Below are 19,520 nucleotides of genomic sequence, written 5' to 3'. Positions count from 1 at the left end.
TAAAGAAGGCATGTTCTAGCAAATTGCTTTTTCTGATTATTTTTGGAATACTTAACCCTGAGAATTAGGCAACTTACAAGACTCACTTCACCTTCTTGATGTAAGTTAAGTAGCCCACCAGCAATGACTGGACTAGCAAGAACTAATCTACAGTCCAAAATTATGTGCCTCAAATAAGGATCCAGTCTCCCCACACATTCACGTTGGTACTCATCTGGCAGCCTGTTCTCTGAAGACAATCCCTTAAACCTGTGGAGTGCCACCAACGTCAGTAGCTCTGCATTGGCATATGGGCCCACCTACATAGGCCCCCCTTACAGGATCAGGATTTAAATATTCCAAAGGAAACTGATATGAAAGTAAATACATAAAATAAAATGGTCATAAAGAATGTCAAGTGGGCATCCAGTCAGTTAATATTTCAGCGTGAAATTCCCTTCTTCCTGAGGTTTGCCTTAGATGCTTAGGGCTCAATCTTTTCTGCATATATGAAGTCGTACACTGTTGCACATTTTAGGTCAAAACCACCCTATTTCCACAAGAGCTGATTTTACAGGATACAGAACGGTGCAGATCTTATCAGTAAGAGCATCAGGACCATACAGATGTTTCAGTGACCGGGGAGCAATATTCATAAATCAACACTCAATGTAATAATTGCAGGTTAGTGACAAGAGTGAGTTTCTTTGGGTCTTCACCCTCCCGCCCCCAAAAACAGCTCAGGAAAGGGTGAGCATTCCCAAGCTGTAGCTGTGGGAAAACCTGTTGCCCCTTTGGAAACTGCAAATATGCCCCTTCTTTTGGCTGATAGTCTGGGAAAGGTCACAGCTGCAAAGGCTGAACACTGGAGGAAACTTGCAAGACTCCAGCTAGTAAGGAGAACAAACTAAGGCTCCAAATCTGCAGTGAGATCTGCTTGCACAAACTTCTACATCTGTGCTGGGACCCATTGTTTTCAATGGAGATAAGGGGCTATGTTCACTTTCACTGAAGTTGTTAGGGTAGTAGATGGCAAATTTGAAAAATGAAAGGAGGACTAGGATAAATATAATTCCACCGTCTGTTTAAAGAGAAACATTCTGTCACCTTTCTCTTGTCATCTAAATATTTAACCAGGTCATTTCTACAACAGCAGCAGAAACTGCTGTCCCAGACTAGGAAGAGGCAGCAACAGATACGTTTTGAATGGGTGTCTTCTCTCACTCAGGTAATAAACAAAAGCTCCAAATGCAGTTCAGTTGAACATAATGTTCTCAGGTTTTCACCCTCTTTTGAAGGATCCTTGAAGTAGAATGACACCCTCAAATTTAGGACTGAGATCATCTCTTCCCCAGAGTTCACTGTAGATTTATGCCTATGAGGCAGCTCTGTAGATTTTTTTCTCTGTTATTTAGTGTGAATATTAGGGTTTTCTAAGTATAATTTTTTAGGAGTTCTAAATAAATATATATCTTACACTGACCAATTTTGTCATCGTGCACATAAAATATTAGCGATTACTTGCTTGTGACAGTCAACTGTCACAAGTTTAAACAGATCAAGAAAAATGAAAATTCTGGGATCAAAGATTATTTGATTGCCTAATATTACATAAACTGGCCTCAATGTAAGAAGGTTTTTGTTGAAGGAGAAACTTTCACAGAGACACGATGTCAATAAGAATTCCGTCAAACACTGCTTGCAGTAAGCATTACAGACATATCCCGAGCGAGTGTCTACTCAAGGCAGAAGTAGGAAGCCTATCACAATTGTTTCCTTTGATGTTTAAAATTGAATATTTTTTATAATAAATAAGGGGAAGGGGCAGAAATTGTGTTAAACCTTTTGTCAAAATGTATCTCTTATTGAATTCCAGTGGTGTCAGTAGACCAGGGATGAATTTAAGCTTTAAAGTTCAGCAAGTCTTCTACAAGCATAGTTCAACCAGACGAAGTACAGTAGCAACAAGTTTCTAGGTTGTGAATCCACTTAAGCACATGAATAACTTAGCCAGGTGAGTAGTCCCATTATCACATGTATAAGCGTTTACAGGTTGTGGTTCAATACTACTATTCCACCTGTGGTATAATATGCTGTCAGCACATTATACCACAGGTCTAATGAAATTCAAACCACCATTCATAGTGATGTCATTCAATTTCAGTGCCTCAGCATGAAATAAGGAGATTGCAAAAATTTGCTTAATTGGTGGCTGTTGAGATGAACTAACTATTTATATATTGGATTAAAAGCTTACTTGTGAAATTTAAAATCAAGCTGCAGAGCTACTTAAAAGTATATTTCAACTGCAGAATTAATAATTCTGCATGTCATATAGGTAGCTCTCTATACCACTGATAATTACATTCACCAATACATTCTTCATGATTTACATACTTAGCCTCAGACAGAAAATGAAAGCCTAAAAAGTGTAAGATAGTTGTGCAGACAGAGGAAAAAAGCATAAGTGTTTGATGTGAAAGGACCACTTATTTACTATAGAACTTTGCAAGTCTACTCAACACTGAATGTACATTTCATTGTAATATTGTATTTTAAAATTCAAATAATAATGACATACAACTAGAGAGATCCATACAGTGCTCTGGACACACATCCCATAAACTAAGAAGTCACAACAGAAAGCAAAAGATATACCCCAAAATATATTTGTCTCAGCCCACACCTTTTGAGGGCTAAAAGAGACATTCTGGGGCAGTCTTTTTTTTTTTTTTTTTTTTTTAAATGTTACAATTTTTAATTTACAGGATAGGTACTTATAGTTGTATTTTTAAAATGTAATAATCATTTACAAAATTAAAGTGAAATGTAACATCCACAATTAAACAGATTTACATAATAATAATACAAGAACTAGGGGTCATCAAATGAAATTAATGGGCAGCAGGTTTAAAACAAATAAAAGGAAGTTCTTCTTCACACAGCGCACAGTCAACTTGTGGAACTCCTTACCTGAGGAGGTTGTGAAGGCTAGGACTATAACAATGTTTAAAAGGGGACTGGATAAATTCATGGTGGTTAAGTCCATAAATGGCTATTAGCCAGGATGGGTAAGGAATGATGTCCCTAGCCTCTGTTTGTCAGAGGATGGAGATGGATGGCAGGAGAGTGATCACTTGATCATTGCCTGTTAGGTTTGCTCCCTCTGGGGCACCTGGCATTGGCCACTGTCGGTAGACAGATACTGGGCTAGATGGACCTTTGGTCTGACCCATTACACCCGTTCTTATGTTCTTAATATAGTGAAATATAATTAAGTGATCCTTTTGCATCACTTATTTGATGTTGATTTTCTTCCATCTGCACAGCCATCTTATGCTATTGCAGGCTTTCATTTTCATTGGTGGCTAATAAAAGGAAGTGGCATGTAGTTTAGGTACAAAAATTAAGTTCTAGTTTTTAAAAAGTTGTACAGAACCTATACAGGGATTTAAAAATCCATTAAGACATTTTATTTGGATTTAACACCTTTCTTTGCAATATTTGCAACCCAAACATAGAAACTTTCTCCCATTTGACAGCCAGAAAGTGAAGACATAAGTGAAATTGACTAGTGAAAAAAAAAATGGAGAGACTTCAATTATGAAGGGCTAGCTAGTGCAGGGGTTCTCAGACTTTTGTACTGGTGACCCCTTTCACACAGCAAGTCTCTGAGTGCGACCCGCCTTATACATTAAAAACACTTTTTCATATATTTAACATTATAAATGCTGGAGGCAAAGCGAAGTTTGGGGTGGAGGCTGACAGCTCGCGACTCCCCATGTAATAACCTCATGGCCCCTTGAGGGGTCCCGATCCCCAGTTTGAGAACCCCTGAGCTAGTGGGTGTATTTTCACTGACTAAGATTAATGAGAAACAAAAAGTAAACTATAGAAAACAGTGGAATTGAACATGGTTTAAAAATAAATTTCAGTCATCTAAACTAAGAAATTCTCTATGTTTTTTAATCTCACAGCATCCCTTTACAATTGACTCACTTCAGCTCAAACCCAGATATCTACTATTTCAAAGTCATTCATCAGGTATCTGGTGTCAAATTATCATAGAGTATTGGACAATCGCATTAAAATAAAGATGTTTCTCACAGAAGCCTGTTTACACGAAAGGACAGTATGAGAAGCAGCTCCGTACCTCAAGTTCAGTTTCTCTTCGATTGATGTCATCTGTGGATTGATTTAACTTTTCCAGTTCCCCCTAGAAAGAGCAAAAACACAGGCATGCACTGAGTGATCAGACACCAATATGACCGAGAAGGAAAGGTTCTATTAAATATCATCTGGCATCCCCCAAAGAAAGCACATTAGGGCTCTGGCTGTAATGTTAAATGAAAACAGGGATTTGGGACATTTGGAGGAACTCAGCCAGAGGTTATAGGTCTATTATAGGAGTGGGTGGGTGAGATTCTGTGGCCTGCAATGTGCCCGAGGTCAGACTATATCATCAGGATGGTTGGTCCCTTCTTGGCCTTAGAAGTCTGTGAGTTTACCACCTAGTCTCAGCATTCAGCTACTCAGGAAAGAGAAAAACAAGCTGAGAAATTTCACTTATATTCTAGTTTTAATAAAGTACAGTTCTTGCTTTGGGTTATTCTTATTTAGTATTAATAAATATGACATACAATCTGTATCTTAAAAGCATGTGGCTAATGTCAGCTAGTTCCCAGTAAGACAGTTTTTAAGACAAGGCCATTTGTCTTCACAGTGGTAGGGAAGGAGGTATATACACAGACAAAGGCACAAAGACAAGGATTAGAACATAGTGTCAATACTGTAATAGAAACAGGCACATGCAAAGACAGTAAGTATAAAAAGGGACTCATCTCACAATACATTAGAAGCAGTTACACCAATAGCCTCTTTCTGCAACAGAAGTATCAGAATTTAGCCCTCAATGTTGGATTGTACTAAAGGACCCACACCACGAATTGATCAACTATTGAGTGACTGTCCATCAAATTACATTAATTAATCACAATGAAAAGATGTTAGTTCTAACAATATAGCTTTGTTACCCACAGAAGTCAGATTTTGATTTCGGACTTTAAAGACAATTGTTTTTATTTTTTCTAATAGCAGGTTTTAATACACATTTCAAATTACTGTTTCGTTATCTAGGCCCTACAAATGTTAAAGCAACAGACATTTATTTAGCCAGATGACCAACAAAAACCAAAAACAACCACCACCACAATTTCATTAACAGCATGCAATCAAACTCCCAGTGTTGATTAGATAAATAGAGCCATATTCCAAAAGAAAAGAACCTAAGGACAAAATTTCAGTCATTGGGAGCTAGTGCACCTCAAGTCTCTGAAAAAATCAGGTCACTTAAACATTGCTGAAGTGTCTGCAGGATCAGACTTATCTTTAGGCACCCACATCTGAAAATGTTGCCACAAATCTGTACAGCTCTCACAAAGAGATACAGAAGACAGGTATAGGCCCGATCCAGCAAAGACTTCTACATTTGCTTAACTTTACACACAGCCAGTAATCCCACTAAGGGATTACTCAGGGCATAAAATTAAGGCTGGGTGTAGGTCTTTGCAGGATTAGGGCCATACTGATCTTTCCACCAAGCAATAGGTCAGGGCATGAATTTGAGGGGAGAAAGATAAGGAACATTGTTCAAAAAATGATTCAAGAGCATTTTAAAATCACAGGTAAAAGGAAAGTAACATTTTGTATTTCAAGCCTGTGTTTTCCTTTTTAATTAAAATCCCACCATTATTAATTATTATTAAGAATTTTTTCCCTCCCTGAAGGTTTACAAAAAAGGTTTGATTTTTTTCAATCACAACAAAAAATGCAAGAGTCAGAATTTTAATTTAAAGGAAGGGAAGAGAGTCATGGCACAGAACATTTTAATGGAAAATATAATAATCTTAAACAACCAGCATGAACAGCTTAAATCATACTAATACAACTTCACAAATGCCCTTGCTCAGCTGCGGGCACCAAGCTAAGAGAGACCATGACCCCCTCCAACAACCTTATTTCAGGTTTCAGCTTCAAACATGTTTTGTTCCCCACTCCCAAGCCCAATCTTACTTAACAGCCAAGCCACAAATGATTCAGCTCTGGTCTTGTAACTATTGTACAGCGTTTGGAAAGACGCCCTGTATGAATGGTACTGAAGAAAATCACAGTTGCATTGTCTTGTCTGTATGCAGACACACACACCGCAGAAACCACTCTTCAGGTATTCTTGCAACCTGAGCATAACAACACAGGAGGTTTCCCTTTGGGTTTGGAAAGAGGCAGGTTGCTTTAAGTCCTGGGAGGCTCAGAAAAGCCCCCACACTGTGATGCTGCCTATGGGGGGGGGGCTTGTCTCCAGGCTCCAGCGCACACACTGGGCTACCCAAAAGGGGGTCTTTTAAACCCCCTCTCCCGAAGGGGAGCAGGCAGGCAGGCACCCGGTGCTCCAGCAGCCTCTCCACCCATCCGCAGAAATACCCCAGCAGAAACCTAATGAGCTCAGCGGGCAGATGCACAGCGGCTGCACGCCCCATCGGTGGGGGGCGGAGTAGCGAGGGGGTAACACGGGGGAGATCTATGGGAGACCTGTGCAGGGATGGGGAGCAAACGCAGTGACCCCCTCACCAAATCAGGGGACCCCCCCTCACCAGAATTCCCCTCCCCCGCTCGGCGATCGCAGCTCCGTGCCGGACCGTCCCACCCCCAGGCTGAGGCCCATGGCTCGGGGCGCAGAGACTAGACATTGTCCGCCCAAAGCGTGCGGGCTTGGGCTGAGCCAGCCCCCGGCACCGGCTCCGCAGCATCCCCGGGGCTCGCGCTCCTGCCTCACCTGGATCCTGGGGTCCACCTCCTCCTCCTCGGGGCAATCCCCCTCCTCGGGGCGGCTCCTCCGGCCCGCGGGCTCCATGGGGCCGCGCTCCCAAGCTCGGACCTGCCTGCAGCTGCCCGCGGCCGCGCGGGGAAAGGGGCTCCGGGGAGGTGTCGCTCTCGCCGGCCCACGCCCCCTGCCTGCCGCTCGCTCGCTCGCTCGCTCCCTGTCAGCCGGGCCCCGCCCGCCAGCCCCGGCCCGGCTGCCAAATCAGCGGGCGAAAGCGGCCTCCCCACCCCCACGGGGACAAGCGCCGCCCCCGCCACCAGCCCGGCCCCGCGTGCTCTTGACAGCACCTGGCCGCCGCCCGCCGCCTTCTCGCGTCTCCTTTGTGCGGCTGCGGAAAGGGGCCGCGCTGCGGGCTCGGCTCCCATCGGGCCGCTGGCCTCGCCGCCCGGGCCTGGCGGCGGGGAGAGCCAGCCCCGGGCAGGTGTTACCGACGGGGAGTTACTGGGGCTGAGCAGCCCCAGCAGGAGGCAGTGACTCAGTCTCACCCACCGCTGCCCCGGCCTACAGAGCAGCTGATGCCTTGTAGAAAACTTTGAAAACCAACCGCCTGCGGCCCAGTGGTGCCTGGCTCGTTTGGCCCACGGGGGTTTTTTGGTTTTTCTTTTTTCATGTGAAAACAGGACCGTAGTTGTTTCCAAATGCCTCGCTTGCCCGTGGACCTTTGTGACATCACCATGAGCGCCACGCAACTGCGGTCCCGCTAACAACGCTTAGGGGCTTCAGGTGCAGGGCCGGGCTAGCTCATCAAGAGGGTTGGGTTTTTTCCCAGCAGTTTGCTGGGGAGGTTCCGTGGCTTGAAATGTTTTTGCAAAGCACTTTTAGAAGCCTTGGAAATTCAATCCGAATGAGGTTTTCTGGCGTGAGGCAGCTGAGCCAACACATTTTGTATCTGGTGCATGCAGCAAAAAAAATAAACAAACTCCACCCCAAAAAAATACAAACCCGTGATTGTCATTGTGTCAGCAAAAAGGAACCTCGTCCTAGAAATCTTGGTGGTGTGTAAGAATAAGGCTACGGGCTAAGTGGCTAATGTAGCCAAAGCAAAGCACACATAGTGCAGAGCTCTTTTTGATATAGTACTCCCTTAGTCCTGGGTTTATTACAGGATTAGCACCTCAACCCTAGTGAGAAGATAGTAGAGTTTACCCCTCTTCTTAGAACAGGCACAGCAATGGGAAGCTGCAGCAGGAATTCTGACTCTTGTTCCTCTTACCTTCAGTTTTTGATAGTAGAAGTAAAATCAAAGCTCCCACACCCATCTTTCCTTCTGTCCACACCAAGGAGATTAAAAGCAAGGGAGAGTCTTGGTCTCTGATTAGAGTTGCCAACTTTCTAATTGCAGAATAGGGAACACCATTGCCCGGCCCTGCCCCTTCTCCAAAGCCTCACTCCATCCCCCTCCCTTGCTCATTTTCACCAGAGTGGGGCTGGGGATGAGGGATTTGGAGTGCACAAGGGGGCTCAGCTAGAGTGGAGAGTTTAGAGTATGAGAGCAGGCTGGGGCAGGGAGTTGGGGTGCAGAAGAGGGTACAGGCTCCTGGAGGGAGTTTGGGTGCAGGAGGGGGTTCTGAGCTGGGGCACGGGAGGTGGTGTGGGCTCCAGGTGGCTCTGATCTCAGGCAGCTCCTGGGAAGTGGCAGCATGGCCCTCCAGCTCCTAAACAGAGGGGAGGGCCATGGGATTCTACACAGAGCCCCAGGCTGCAGGCACTGTCCCCACAGCGCGCATGGGCTGGGAACCATGACCAATGGGAGCTGTGGAGCCAGCACTCAGGGCAGCACCTGCAGGTACGTGGAGCCGGAGGGACATGATGGCTGCTTCCCAGGAGCCGCACAGAGCTTGCCTGCCTGCCCCGCTGGTACTACAGCCACCCAGACTTTTAGCAGCTTGGTCAGTTGTGCTGACAGGAGCCGGTGGGGTCCCTTTTCGACCAGGAGTTCCAGTCGAAAACTGGGCACCTGGCAACCCTATCTCTGATCATTTAAAGGTGACGTGGTACAGAAAAGGTTTGTTGTGCCCTTTTCCATTTTTTGTGAGAGATTTTAAAATAAAAAAACAGTCCTCCTTTAGCTGATCAAGGAGGTTCTCCCTGGGGGACCACCCACCCTCTGGCTAGAAGTATCAGCTCTTGATTTAACCCTTTTTCTAGAGGACTGAATTTAAAACCATCTGCAGTCATCTCTATCGATCAGAGATCTTCTTTTTAGAAGCTTCCCCTTATCTCATTAGTTATTTTTTGAGCTACACATCCTCCCTCCTCTATTCCTCCTGGCCTTAAAACTTAGGACAGGTCTACACAACAGACCTATATTGGGATAACTACATTGCTCAGGGGGTGTGAAAAATCCACACTCCTGGGTGATGGAGCTATACTGACCTAGCTGCCCCCCATAGATAGTACTGTGTTGACAGGAGAGCTTCTCTCGCTGATATCGCTACTGCCTCTCTGGGAGGTGAATTAACTAACAAAAGCTCTCTGGCCAGCATAGTAGCATCTTCACTAAAGCGCAGCAGTAGTGCAGCTGTGACCCTATAGCACTGTATGTGAAGACAGGCCCTTATTATTTTCAAGGCCTTCCTTCTCTTTGCTAATAAGGACCTTTTTTTACACATGCAATCATATTTCCTTAACCAAACTTAAGGTAGCTAATTCTTTAATTTCCTATTTGTCTTACAATCTGTAAGAGTCTTTTAAAAAATGAGTGACCCTTTGTAAAAGTCGCTTTCTTTGCAAGAGATTCACCACTCCTACAATTGAGGGCTGAGAAAGCTCCCGCTCCCATTCTCTGCTCTTCCAGCAAATCAAGGAAAGATAAAAAATAATATTCCTGAGATTTATAAGGTGAAAAAGTAGACAAATTACAAATAACGTCTGAGCCTTCTTTATACAACCTAAAGCAGCAAAAAAAGGAGGGTCCATACACCTTTGAAGTGACACCAACAGCCTAAAACAATGAGGACAGGAGGTGCTGCATAAAAGCAGAAAGAGAACACAGCTACAAATCATAGCGGGACTGTTTAAGGCTGCTAAGACAGCTTTGCACCACAAAAGGCTGTCGGTATTTTTTTTTTAACTATTTCATTAAAGAAAAACAGTTATAACCTGATCCTAAGAAGGGCTGAGCACCCACAACTCCTACTGAAGCAAACTAAGGAAATCTACAGAGAAAAAACCCACAGACTTCAGGACATCTGTGTCAGATATCCTTCATGACAATCATCAAGCCCTCTCATTCCCATAGCAACCTGGCTCCCTGTGAAGCCATGCTGGCCCACTGTCTCAAAGCCCAGAGCAGAAAAAGAGAGTTAATGCTGACAAGCCCAGAATTCCCACTACCATTTTCCCATGGGTTTTCTGGAAACTGTTGCTATGTAACATGGATCTTCCTCAGCTTTGCCATCCCCACCCACAACTCTCATAGCTCCAACCACTTAGATTTAATACGAAAGGGCAGGCTTCTACAAGGTTAAGGATGGAGGAAAATCACTGCTTAAGCTTCATTCTCCTGTCATGGACAGATTTCAGGCCATTTGAGTGAGGTCTCTGCTCCTGCCATCCCTACCAAAGCTGCCCATGGAACAGAATCCTAAACAGAATACAAAGAAAAAAAATACAATGGGAAAGATAAGTTGCCCCTTCATTACTAAATTATGCTTGTTACTGATTTAAGTATGTAGTGCCTGTGATGGGTTGGATTCCCTGGGATGTCAGCGGGTGTAATGGGACACCACTGAGGCAGACTATTATGCCAGCCAGGGCTCCCTTTTACCTGGTCTTGCTCGGCTAGGCTCCCCAGCCTTTTCCAGCCAAGCACACAGGTAGGGCCACCCCCAGCTGCACAGAGCGACAGAGATCCACTCTGAAGAGGCTCAGCTGAAGGGGCTTGCCACAGCACCCAGATGTCCACCCCACCCTTGGAGTACAAACCCAAAATTATATGAAATTTGCCTCTTCTCTCAATGGGGAGAGGGGTATGCACAACTTCTCGCCCCTCCTCCCCCACATTAGAAATCACAAACTGGGTTATATTGTAAAGCAGAAATAAATTTATTAACTATAGCAGGTGTATTTTAAGTAGTTAAAGACGTAGCAGATAGAACAAGGCAGAAAATAAAGAAAATAAGAAAATAAAACAGAGCATGCAAACTAAGCTTAATACATGTAACCAGTTTCTTTAGTGTAAGTTCTCACCCTAAATGTGGTTCTAATAATCTTCACAGGCCAGATGCCCTTCCAGCCTAAGTCCAGTTCTTTTCCCCAGGTTTGTCCTGGCCACCCCTCCATCACGATATGAAGGGTGGGGAGCATGGCCAGGACAGTTTTGGGTGACTGGTATTGCAACCTGTGTTGCAGCACTAATCATAGTCTTTTTGTTTTTTTCTCCCTATTGAACAGTGCTCACTGGTTAATCCAAGCCTGCCTGAAACAGTTCAGTGAAACACAATAATGACTTGTGCTTAATTTTTGGCTTTTTCATTCAAATTGAGTGATTGTTGTATATATAGCGATTGTGGATTTTGTACAGATTTTGCAAATGGTGAATTACAAAATTTAAAAAAAATCTATGCTAACATTGACATCTTTCTTCATGCTTCTTCTGAGAGCTCAATTCAACCAAAGTACTTGAAAAATAAAATTAGCATACAAAACAAAGATGCATCACAGCCCCTGAATGTATATAAACACTAGTATTATACAGGCATTTTCTGGACTGATTAATTAATATTTGGTTACTAAAGACCCATGTGCAGTTGATGGAAAACTTTGGAAAAAGTGATTTAGAGATAATTCTGCTTATAGAATTCTATGTTTCTCTTCCTGAAGGGCAATTTGCATGAAAATAATATCCTTGTCTTGAAAAATCCTATGACTCCTGCTGATTATTCACATCAGCCCAAAGCATTTTCAAACAATATATATTAAATGTTTTATAATATTCAAATAGCATTACAATTCAGTTTTAAAATAACTCTTACCATTGAACCAAATACTGGAAAGACAGTACAATTTCTAAGAAAAATAGACATTTGAGAAACTAGAATTTGGACCCATAAGTTCTTAAATACACAAATATGTAGGGATAAAATCCTCTAGATAAACCTGTGGAGCAAAAGTCATCCCCAAGCAGTAACTCAATTGACTTTTGTGCACCAAATATGAATTTGGCCCACAGAATTCCCCTTGTAAAACAAACATGATCCCTTTCTTTTAAACTGCAGTGGAGTTGTTGCTCTATTAACTAACTTTCAAAGCACTTATACTTTTGGAAGCCAGGAAGGCATATTATATGATATATAGAAGTATATTTTAAACACAAAGCAGGATCTTGCCCATAATCATAGGCATGAAGATGATGGAGTGTTTGAAGTTCGTTGGAAGCTTATATATGACAGTAAAAACATTTTTTTTAAAGTAGTCAAATTCCTATAGTACTCCTGGTTTATGTATGTTCATAATAATTATATTGTGTGCGCTACACTTCAGGAAGCTTTGAGTTCTCTAGATTACTCTTATTTATAAACACAATCTAGGAAATGTCACACCCATATGAACATACATATAAGTGGCCCCCTCTGCCCCCAGATTAAAAAAAACAACATATACACATTCATTGGTGGGAATGAGCATGTATTCTAGGGACAGATCATCCCAGGATTTCCCCACCTCTGCTGCATTTTAATTAGAGTTTAAAAAAAAAAAGGAGTGAGATAAGAGAATAAATATTACTCCAAAAAGCCCCTTTGTTTCACTTCTGTTTAACAGGCAACATTTAAGGGTGATTAAAAACATACACCACCTGGGCTTTACAGAGCTACAAATGGGCTGATTTAAAGAGATATCATGCTATTTTCTAGCACTAAAGTTCAAGACATTTAATATTCTTCATTTTAAAAGAAAACAATTAGCATTACTAGCCAAATTGTTTACTAGGCTGACTTTAACTGTGTCTTACATTTTTATGCATCTTTTAGATTGAACTGGAAATCACATACATTGGATTATTGTTTATATCACTCTTTTAGGGGAACATTTTTCAACCTGTAAAAAGAGAGATTTTTACCTTTTTCCCTGCAATTTCTAATTAGATTGAGCCATTATCTAATAGCCCGTAGACACATTTCCAGGCACATTATACTCAGAGAGAAATAGCACAACTTCTTGTGTGTCCAGAAACAAACTCTGATCTAGCCTTCTAACCTACCAGGTACAAGAAATGTTGCTTGCAATCCCCCCAGAACAACACATACGTTGGCAAATCTTATTGCTTGAATATGAAGCCCTTGATGACAATAATTTGAGCAAGCTCATTAGCTAACTATCTCATTATTTTGAAACCAGTGGTTATTTTTAGTATATGGGGTTTCACACTGTTGAATTAACAGTTTTATGGACTTCCCCTGGTTCCTGTTTGTTGGTCTTCACAGGGACTTTCCTTCTTCACTCTCAAGTCCTCTTGGGTTAGGGTGACCAGATGTCCCGATTTTATAGGGACAGTCCCAATTTTTGGGTCTTTTTCTTATATAGGCTCCTATTACCCCCCACCCCCATCCCAATTTTTCACACTAGCTGTCTGGTCACCCTACCTTCAGTGGGCCTTTAGTTTTGAGCACACCTATGTCCATCTGTTCCAATAACCACAATAAGAACTTTGAAGTCTCCTCCTTAGGCATGGAGGACTGTATGGAATTTCCCTTTGGAAAACCACAGGAGTCCTAGTTCTGTCACAGGGATCGCTAACTATGGATCACTGTCTCTCTGTCCTTCCCCCAAAGGGTAGAATGTACTACCTCTGTTGGATTCATGGAATGAGAGACTAGGCTAAGGAACTCTTCAGATCTCCTGTTTAACAGCCTTGGCTAGTAGCCACAGGGAAATCAGGCCATTCCCCTCCCTGTTATTAATTATAGGAGATGGGGGAAAACAGCATTAAAAACATTGTGAATAAAAAGTGTATCCAGAATCCTGAGGCTACCTCTTAAGCACCCAATCCCGCTGCTTGTCAGATCAACGGCAAATCTCCTACCAATTTCAATAGAAGATCAAACCGAAAGGTATTAATGTGCCCCCAGCAATGTCTCTTAGAAGCAGTGTTGTCACGTGAGCAGCTGAGTCCTAACAGCCCTTCTTTCCTCCCCAGTCTGAGAATTCAGTGATGTTTCAGTAGCAAGAGAAACACCGCTGCAGTTCAGTACAGAAAACTCCCTTTCCCTTCCTTTCACTACTCATGGGTCACCTGACCCAAAATACTTTTGACACTTAATAGAACATAATACTAAGACAGGTAAGTGTGAAAGTGTGTGTGTGGGGGGGGAAATTGCACACTTTTAATTACAAACAACAAATTCCAGATAAACCGTAAACAGGCCTGATTTTCAAGAAGTAAAGCTAGCTGACTTCAATGGGAGCTGTGGATGTTCAACAATCCTAAAAATAAGGTCCTATACTTCTTTTTATTGAAACCTCCTGTGTTAATATTACTTGGATTCAGGGACAGAATAGTTCTTCCAATTTACCAGAAAGGAGCTCTTTACAGCTGCAAACATTAATTAACATTAACATCTGCAAACACCCTTAAACATTCAGAGGCCTCAATTTTGCAAATCCTTAAGGACTTTGCAAAACTTCATTCACAGGAATCACATTGACATCCATAAGACTAGTCAAGTGGGTAAAATTAGACATGGGCTTTAGTTTTTGCAGGACTGGAGCAAAAGTGTCTAGTTCATACAAGGACCCCCTTATGAACTAGTGAGTTCCCCTCACAGTATCCACCTGAGGCTACAGTTATTTCACTTTTAATCTTTGAAATTTGTTTTTTAAAGTGCTTAAAACTAGAGGGTTGCGCTTTGCTCCTTCTGTAGGCTGAGCTGTACACTCGGTGAGAGAGCTACACATGAAGCAGTTGTCTGTGATGTATAGGCAGCCGCAAGGGCACCAGAGAAATTCCTCTGCCTGCTGCAATTTGGTGGCAGGGGAGGCAATGAAGACTAGAAATGAGGGGACCAGAGCTGAGGGTCATAGGTGGTTACTGACACCGCCTAGTCTCTACACAGAGCTGCTTTGTTCTTTACCTTCCAGTTACTTGTTAACATGCTCCTCGTCTGCTATTTTTTCCTCTTCTCCCATCACCACTTCCCCATCCCCTGGTCCCTGTGGCTTCCTTCCCCCTTCCAGTCCACTTTTCCCCTCCCACTCAAATCCTCACTTCCCCCTAAAACCTTTCCCACTAAGGCTCCTGATTTCAGTTTGTCTGTAGCCTTGAATCTATTTCCCCACACAGCAAGTTAAACTGCTGCCTGGGATAGGTGTAGCCAGCAGCTGGGAGCACCAGGCCCTTATTCTCCTCTGAATCAGGCTTTTCCAGTTTTCACCCAAATCAGTAGAGTTCTGCCCATTGATGCCTAGAACACCCCCTGATATCTTGGAAGTGATTGGCTGCAGTGTTCTAAACTTACCTCTTTACATAGAGGAGCAGAAATGTTATGAAATTGGTCTGGGAAAGCAAGACCCTACACAATCAAGTGCTTGAAATTTAAAGGCTTAAGAACTATTTGACACACAAATTGCACTCTTTATTCAGTGGCCTCCCTACCAGACAGGAAATTCACCAATCACTTAGGTTAAGATCATAACATGAGGTGATAATTTGTGCTTCTTGTAAGTAGGCTCCTCCTCCAACCCTACCCAGTAAGCCCTTCTGTTGCTTAAACAGCATACGTATTCTACCTGGGTACCTTCATGAAGTGTCTTTATTATTGGTTCTTGCCTTATGCTCCAGGTACAACACAATATAGCAGCAGATAGAAGGGGCCCCCTCTGGCTCCCTGGCTCAGCCTTTTATATTGCTTGGTTTCTTCTCCTAGCTATCCTGCTGGTGAGCTAGTGAGCTCATCAGTCTCCCTTCTGGTGTACGAGATACCCCACTAAGCTTCCAAACCCAGTCAGACTACCTAATTTCCTCCTACTCTAGCTACACCCAGTGCTTTGCCTGCTCTAAGTGACCAGGGTGCTGGCCCCCCAAAAGAGACTCTATTTATAGCTGCCAACAACACCCTGTCACATCTCTTTAGCTTCTTCCATCTGAGGATCTCAAAGGACTTACAAACATTAATTCATTAAGTCATAGAATAACCCAGTGTGGTTTGTACTTTGTTTTGCAGCATTGTTCCTACTTCAGTACCCTTAAATGATTTACAGGGTTAAACAATGAAGTCAGATAGTTAAAATATAAAAGAGCACAGAAAGACACTGAGAAAGACATGTTTTCAAAATAGCTTTCAAAACAGGAAAGATACAGAGAGGCAAGCACAGATTAAGGGATGCAGATATCATTGTTGTGGTGAGCACAACATAAAGATGAAGAAAAAGGGTGGATCTATGCCCAGGGACAAAATGTGGAATGGCAAACACACAGGAACACCTGCCTCCAAAGCACACAGCCAGCCTGGCAATTAACAAGGAAGCAGCAGGGAGGCACTGAGGTGGGGGCAGTCTCTTAGCTAGTCAAGCCTCAGTGAAGAGGCATTATAAAGGTCTTTGCACAATGCTTCTGCTTCCTAACCATATTTGGCTGATCCCTGGGCAGAAGCACAAGAGATGGGGAGAGCTCCTTGTGCCCTCCTCCTCCTTCTAGCACAGGACCAGGCAGAATAGGGCCTGTATCCCTTGTGCCAAAAAAACAAACTCGCCTGGTATTTATCTAGATTTCTGTATTAGCACAGCTTGCCAGTTCGGCAACTTAGGGTCTGTTAGCTATTGACAACCATCCACCAAACTCAAAGGGCCCCCTCTGAGCATTGTTGCAGATCTCTCATCAGATATATCTAGAAACAACAGTCAGAAAAAAAACCACACCATATGTAGGGACACTCCCATGGTCACCTCCCATTAATAGCCAGAGTCACGATTCCACCCTCAGTTTGACAGAATCACATTCCCTAATGCTGCCTGTTATATAAAATCAAACACATTGTGTGTGTGGGAAGGGTTGCAGTGTTTTGGCACCTAACCTTTATAACGCTATAAGGAATAACATTATCTGCCTTGGTTTTTGTACTTCCTTCTACTGTCGCCTCCCTCTCCCCATTAGCTCTTCTAGTCTCCCAGTCTACCCTCTCACCCCTCTCCCTTCCTCTCTCCTTCCTTATCTCCATTGCTTGCTGCCCAGTTCTCTTCCCTGCCCCTTTGGAGTTCTCTCCACTGGAGTCCCACCATCTCCTCATTTTCCAGGTCTTAGCCAACCTTCCTTCTTTGATGGCATGGGATGCTTTGTATCCAATCTCTTTCTCCTACTGCAGTCTCTCTTCTTTTTACTCCTTCCTTTGGGTCTCCCACCTCTCACCCTTCCCACTCTGCTCCCAGGGATCTCTTGCTCTTTCATCCTGCTGCTGAGTAGGAGTTTCTCTCAGTTCTCCTCCATGGGGTCTTCTCCTCTTGAGCTGCCATTCTTCTAGGTGCCTCTCATCCACCCTCTCACCAAAAAAAAAAAAAAAAGAGCACCCAGCAGCCCTTCCACCACCAATCCTCCACAGAGGACCCATCAGCTCTTCTGCCTGATGCACCTCTAGCCATTCAGCCCTGCACCCAACGTGTACACACCAGACTCCATTTTGACCTTCATCCCCCACATTTCAGCAATGCCCCTCCAGTCCCTCAGCACCTCCCCCAGATTCATCCAGCCCTTTGTCTCTTACTCCTTCGTTTACACTCTAGAATCCCAGCTTTGCAGAGGGATAGCTAAGGTTACTGGCTGAGGCTTGAGGAAGCAGTCAGAAAGGGAGAGACAGGAACGCACAGCTCAGTGTTGCCTACCAGAAGGAAGCCCAAAGAGCAGGCTTATAAAAAGAATAGAAAAAATAACCCCTGAACACAGCTGAGAAGCTATTTGGGATCCTGTGAGGAATGAGGAGATAGGGCCCCTAATGGCTCCTCATAGTGACATGTGAGTGAAGAGGACAGTGGAGAAGCCAAAGGGGAGGGACAAAGGACTCAAGGATAGGAGACAAAGAGATGGCAGTAGGTTCTGGGTGAAGGAAGTATTAATTTGGGGATACAACTGAAAATTGAGGAAAGGCAAATCTTTGTTGGATCTAAGGCTTAGTTAGTTTTAATACATCCCTGGAGTAGGGCTGTTCCAGATGGCAGGAGCTGCAGAGGAGAAAGTTCACATACTAACAGTGGCAACAGTAAAAGGACATTGAGAAGCCTTGTGCTAGATTAGAACAGAGAACAAAGATATATTATTGTCCCCATTTTGGAGATGGGTCAGCTGAAGCACAGAGAGATTCGTTTCAGAGGGGTAGCCGGGTTAGTCTGTATCAGCAAAAACAACGAGGAGTCCTTGTGGCACCTAAGAGACTAACAAATTTATTTGGGCATAAGCTTTATTTTGGGCATAGTCCACGAAAGCTTATGCCCAAATAAATGGGTTAGTCTACAAGGACTCCTCGTTGCTTTTACAAAGAGATTAGATGACTGCAGCAAGTCAGTAGCAAAATTGAGGACAGAACTCAGGAGTTATTCCTTATATTCTGGTCTAACCACTTAACAACACTCTCCCCAATGGATAAGGAGTCCTTCTTCCATCCCCCACTCCTCTCACTCACCAAAAGTCCTTTATTTTGGGAATCAATGTCCTCAAACAGCCCAACCTTGTATTACACAATCACAAACCTTTAAAAAACAAACAGTCCTTCAAGTTTACACCAGGTAATATCTCTTGCTGAATACCTTTTTATTGATAGTGCCTAGTTAATAGCAGGGTGCTAGTTCTTAGCCTTTAAAAATCACACTAAGATTTCCATAACAACATTTCTATAGATAAAAATAACACTACCGTGACAACTTGCTGTAAAAAGAGAAGTCTCATGTTTAGATACCCTGTACCATTAGCAAAGGTTTGACAAAGTGTTTGATCAAGGCTGCATGTGAGTCAGATAGTCTAGCCATAGCATTTTAATTCCCATTTCTGAGTTATTTCTTGAGTGGTTTAGATGCTACGGACCAGATTAATTATTGCTGGTGCATGGAGATGTACATTGCACTCACTGGGCCAGCCTAGCCCCTTGTCCCAAAGAGATGATTTACCTCTAAGGAGGGTAAAATGTGGTATTGCCACCTCTTCTCCCTTAACATTCCTCCAAAGTGTGGGCAACTTTAACATCCATTTGCTCCATAGAAATCCCACCAGCTAAGGTAGATCAGGGGATCATGAGGGATGCTTTCAGTCAGTGGACTTCCTGATTTTCCATCTCAGATCACAGCCCCCACTTTGGCATGCTGTACTCTCAAGCATAGGGAAAACATGGCAGTTTTAGGCCACCTCGCCTTACCCTGTGGACCACCCACCTTGTGACCCCAGCTCCTTGTGTTATATCAGCAAAAGCAGGTTTAAACTTCAGCGGGGGGGGCCAGACATGTGATACCGGCCTCAAATGGGATACTGTCTTGCATACCTATAAAAATAGCCCCTTCCTATTTTCTTTATCCAAAGAAATTTCCCATCACCTCAACTATTTGTGCCATTCACAGCCAATTAATCTACCCATACAATGGTTCCATTTTCTAGTTCAATTATCCAGGCAGGCAATTTCCCCACTACCCCCACAATGTGTAGTGCATATTCTGAGGGCAGTGGGGGGTGTCAGTAACCACCCCAAGC

At 43.4% G+C, this 19,520-nt stretch overlaps 1 protein-coding gene across 2 annotated transcripts in view; it reads right to left on the bottom strand.

Moving 5' to 3' along the window:
• Positions 1-7,422, bottom strand: part of SH3BP5 (SH3 domain binding protein 5) — a 52,681-nt gene extending 45,259 nt beyond the window's left edge. The window contains exons 1-2 of one of the 2 annotated variants that reach the window (XM_039522725.1): positions 7,404-7,422; positions 4,133-4,195 (exon numbers count right to left, since the gene is read on the bottom strand). Coding sequence is in view for 1 of the 2 variants with exons in the window: in XM_039522726.1 (XP_039378660.1) it covers positions 4,133-4,195; positions 6,812-6,889 (141 nt within the window). In the remaining variant the exon portion in view is untranslated. Of the gene's footprint in view, positions 1-4,132; positions 4,196-6,811; positions 7,006-7,403 lie in introns of those variants that run through there. The other variant, XM_039522726.1, reaches the window with a different exon arrangement.
• Positions 7,423-19,520: the final 12,098 nt, after the last annotated feature.

The sequence above is a fragment of the Mauremys reevesii genome, linkage group 2, assembly GCF_016161935.1.
Source record: "Mauremys reevesii isolate NIE-2019 linkage group 2, ASM1616193v1, whole genome shotgun sequence".
NCBI lineage: Eukaryota > Metazoa > Chordata > Testudines > Geoemydidae > Mauremys > Mauremys reevesii.
Note: the sequence above shows the minus strand (reverse complement) of the source record. Positions and strands in the feature narration are given on the sequence as shown.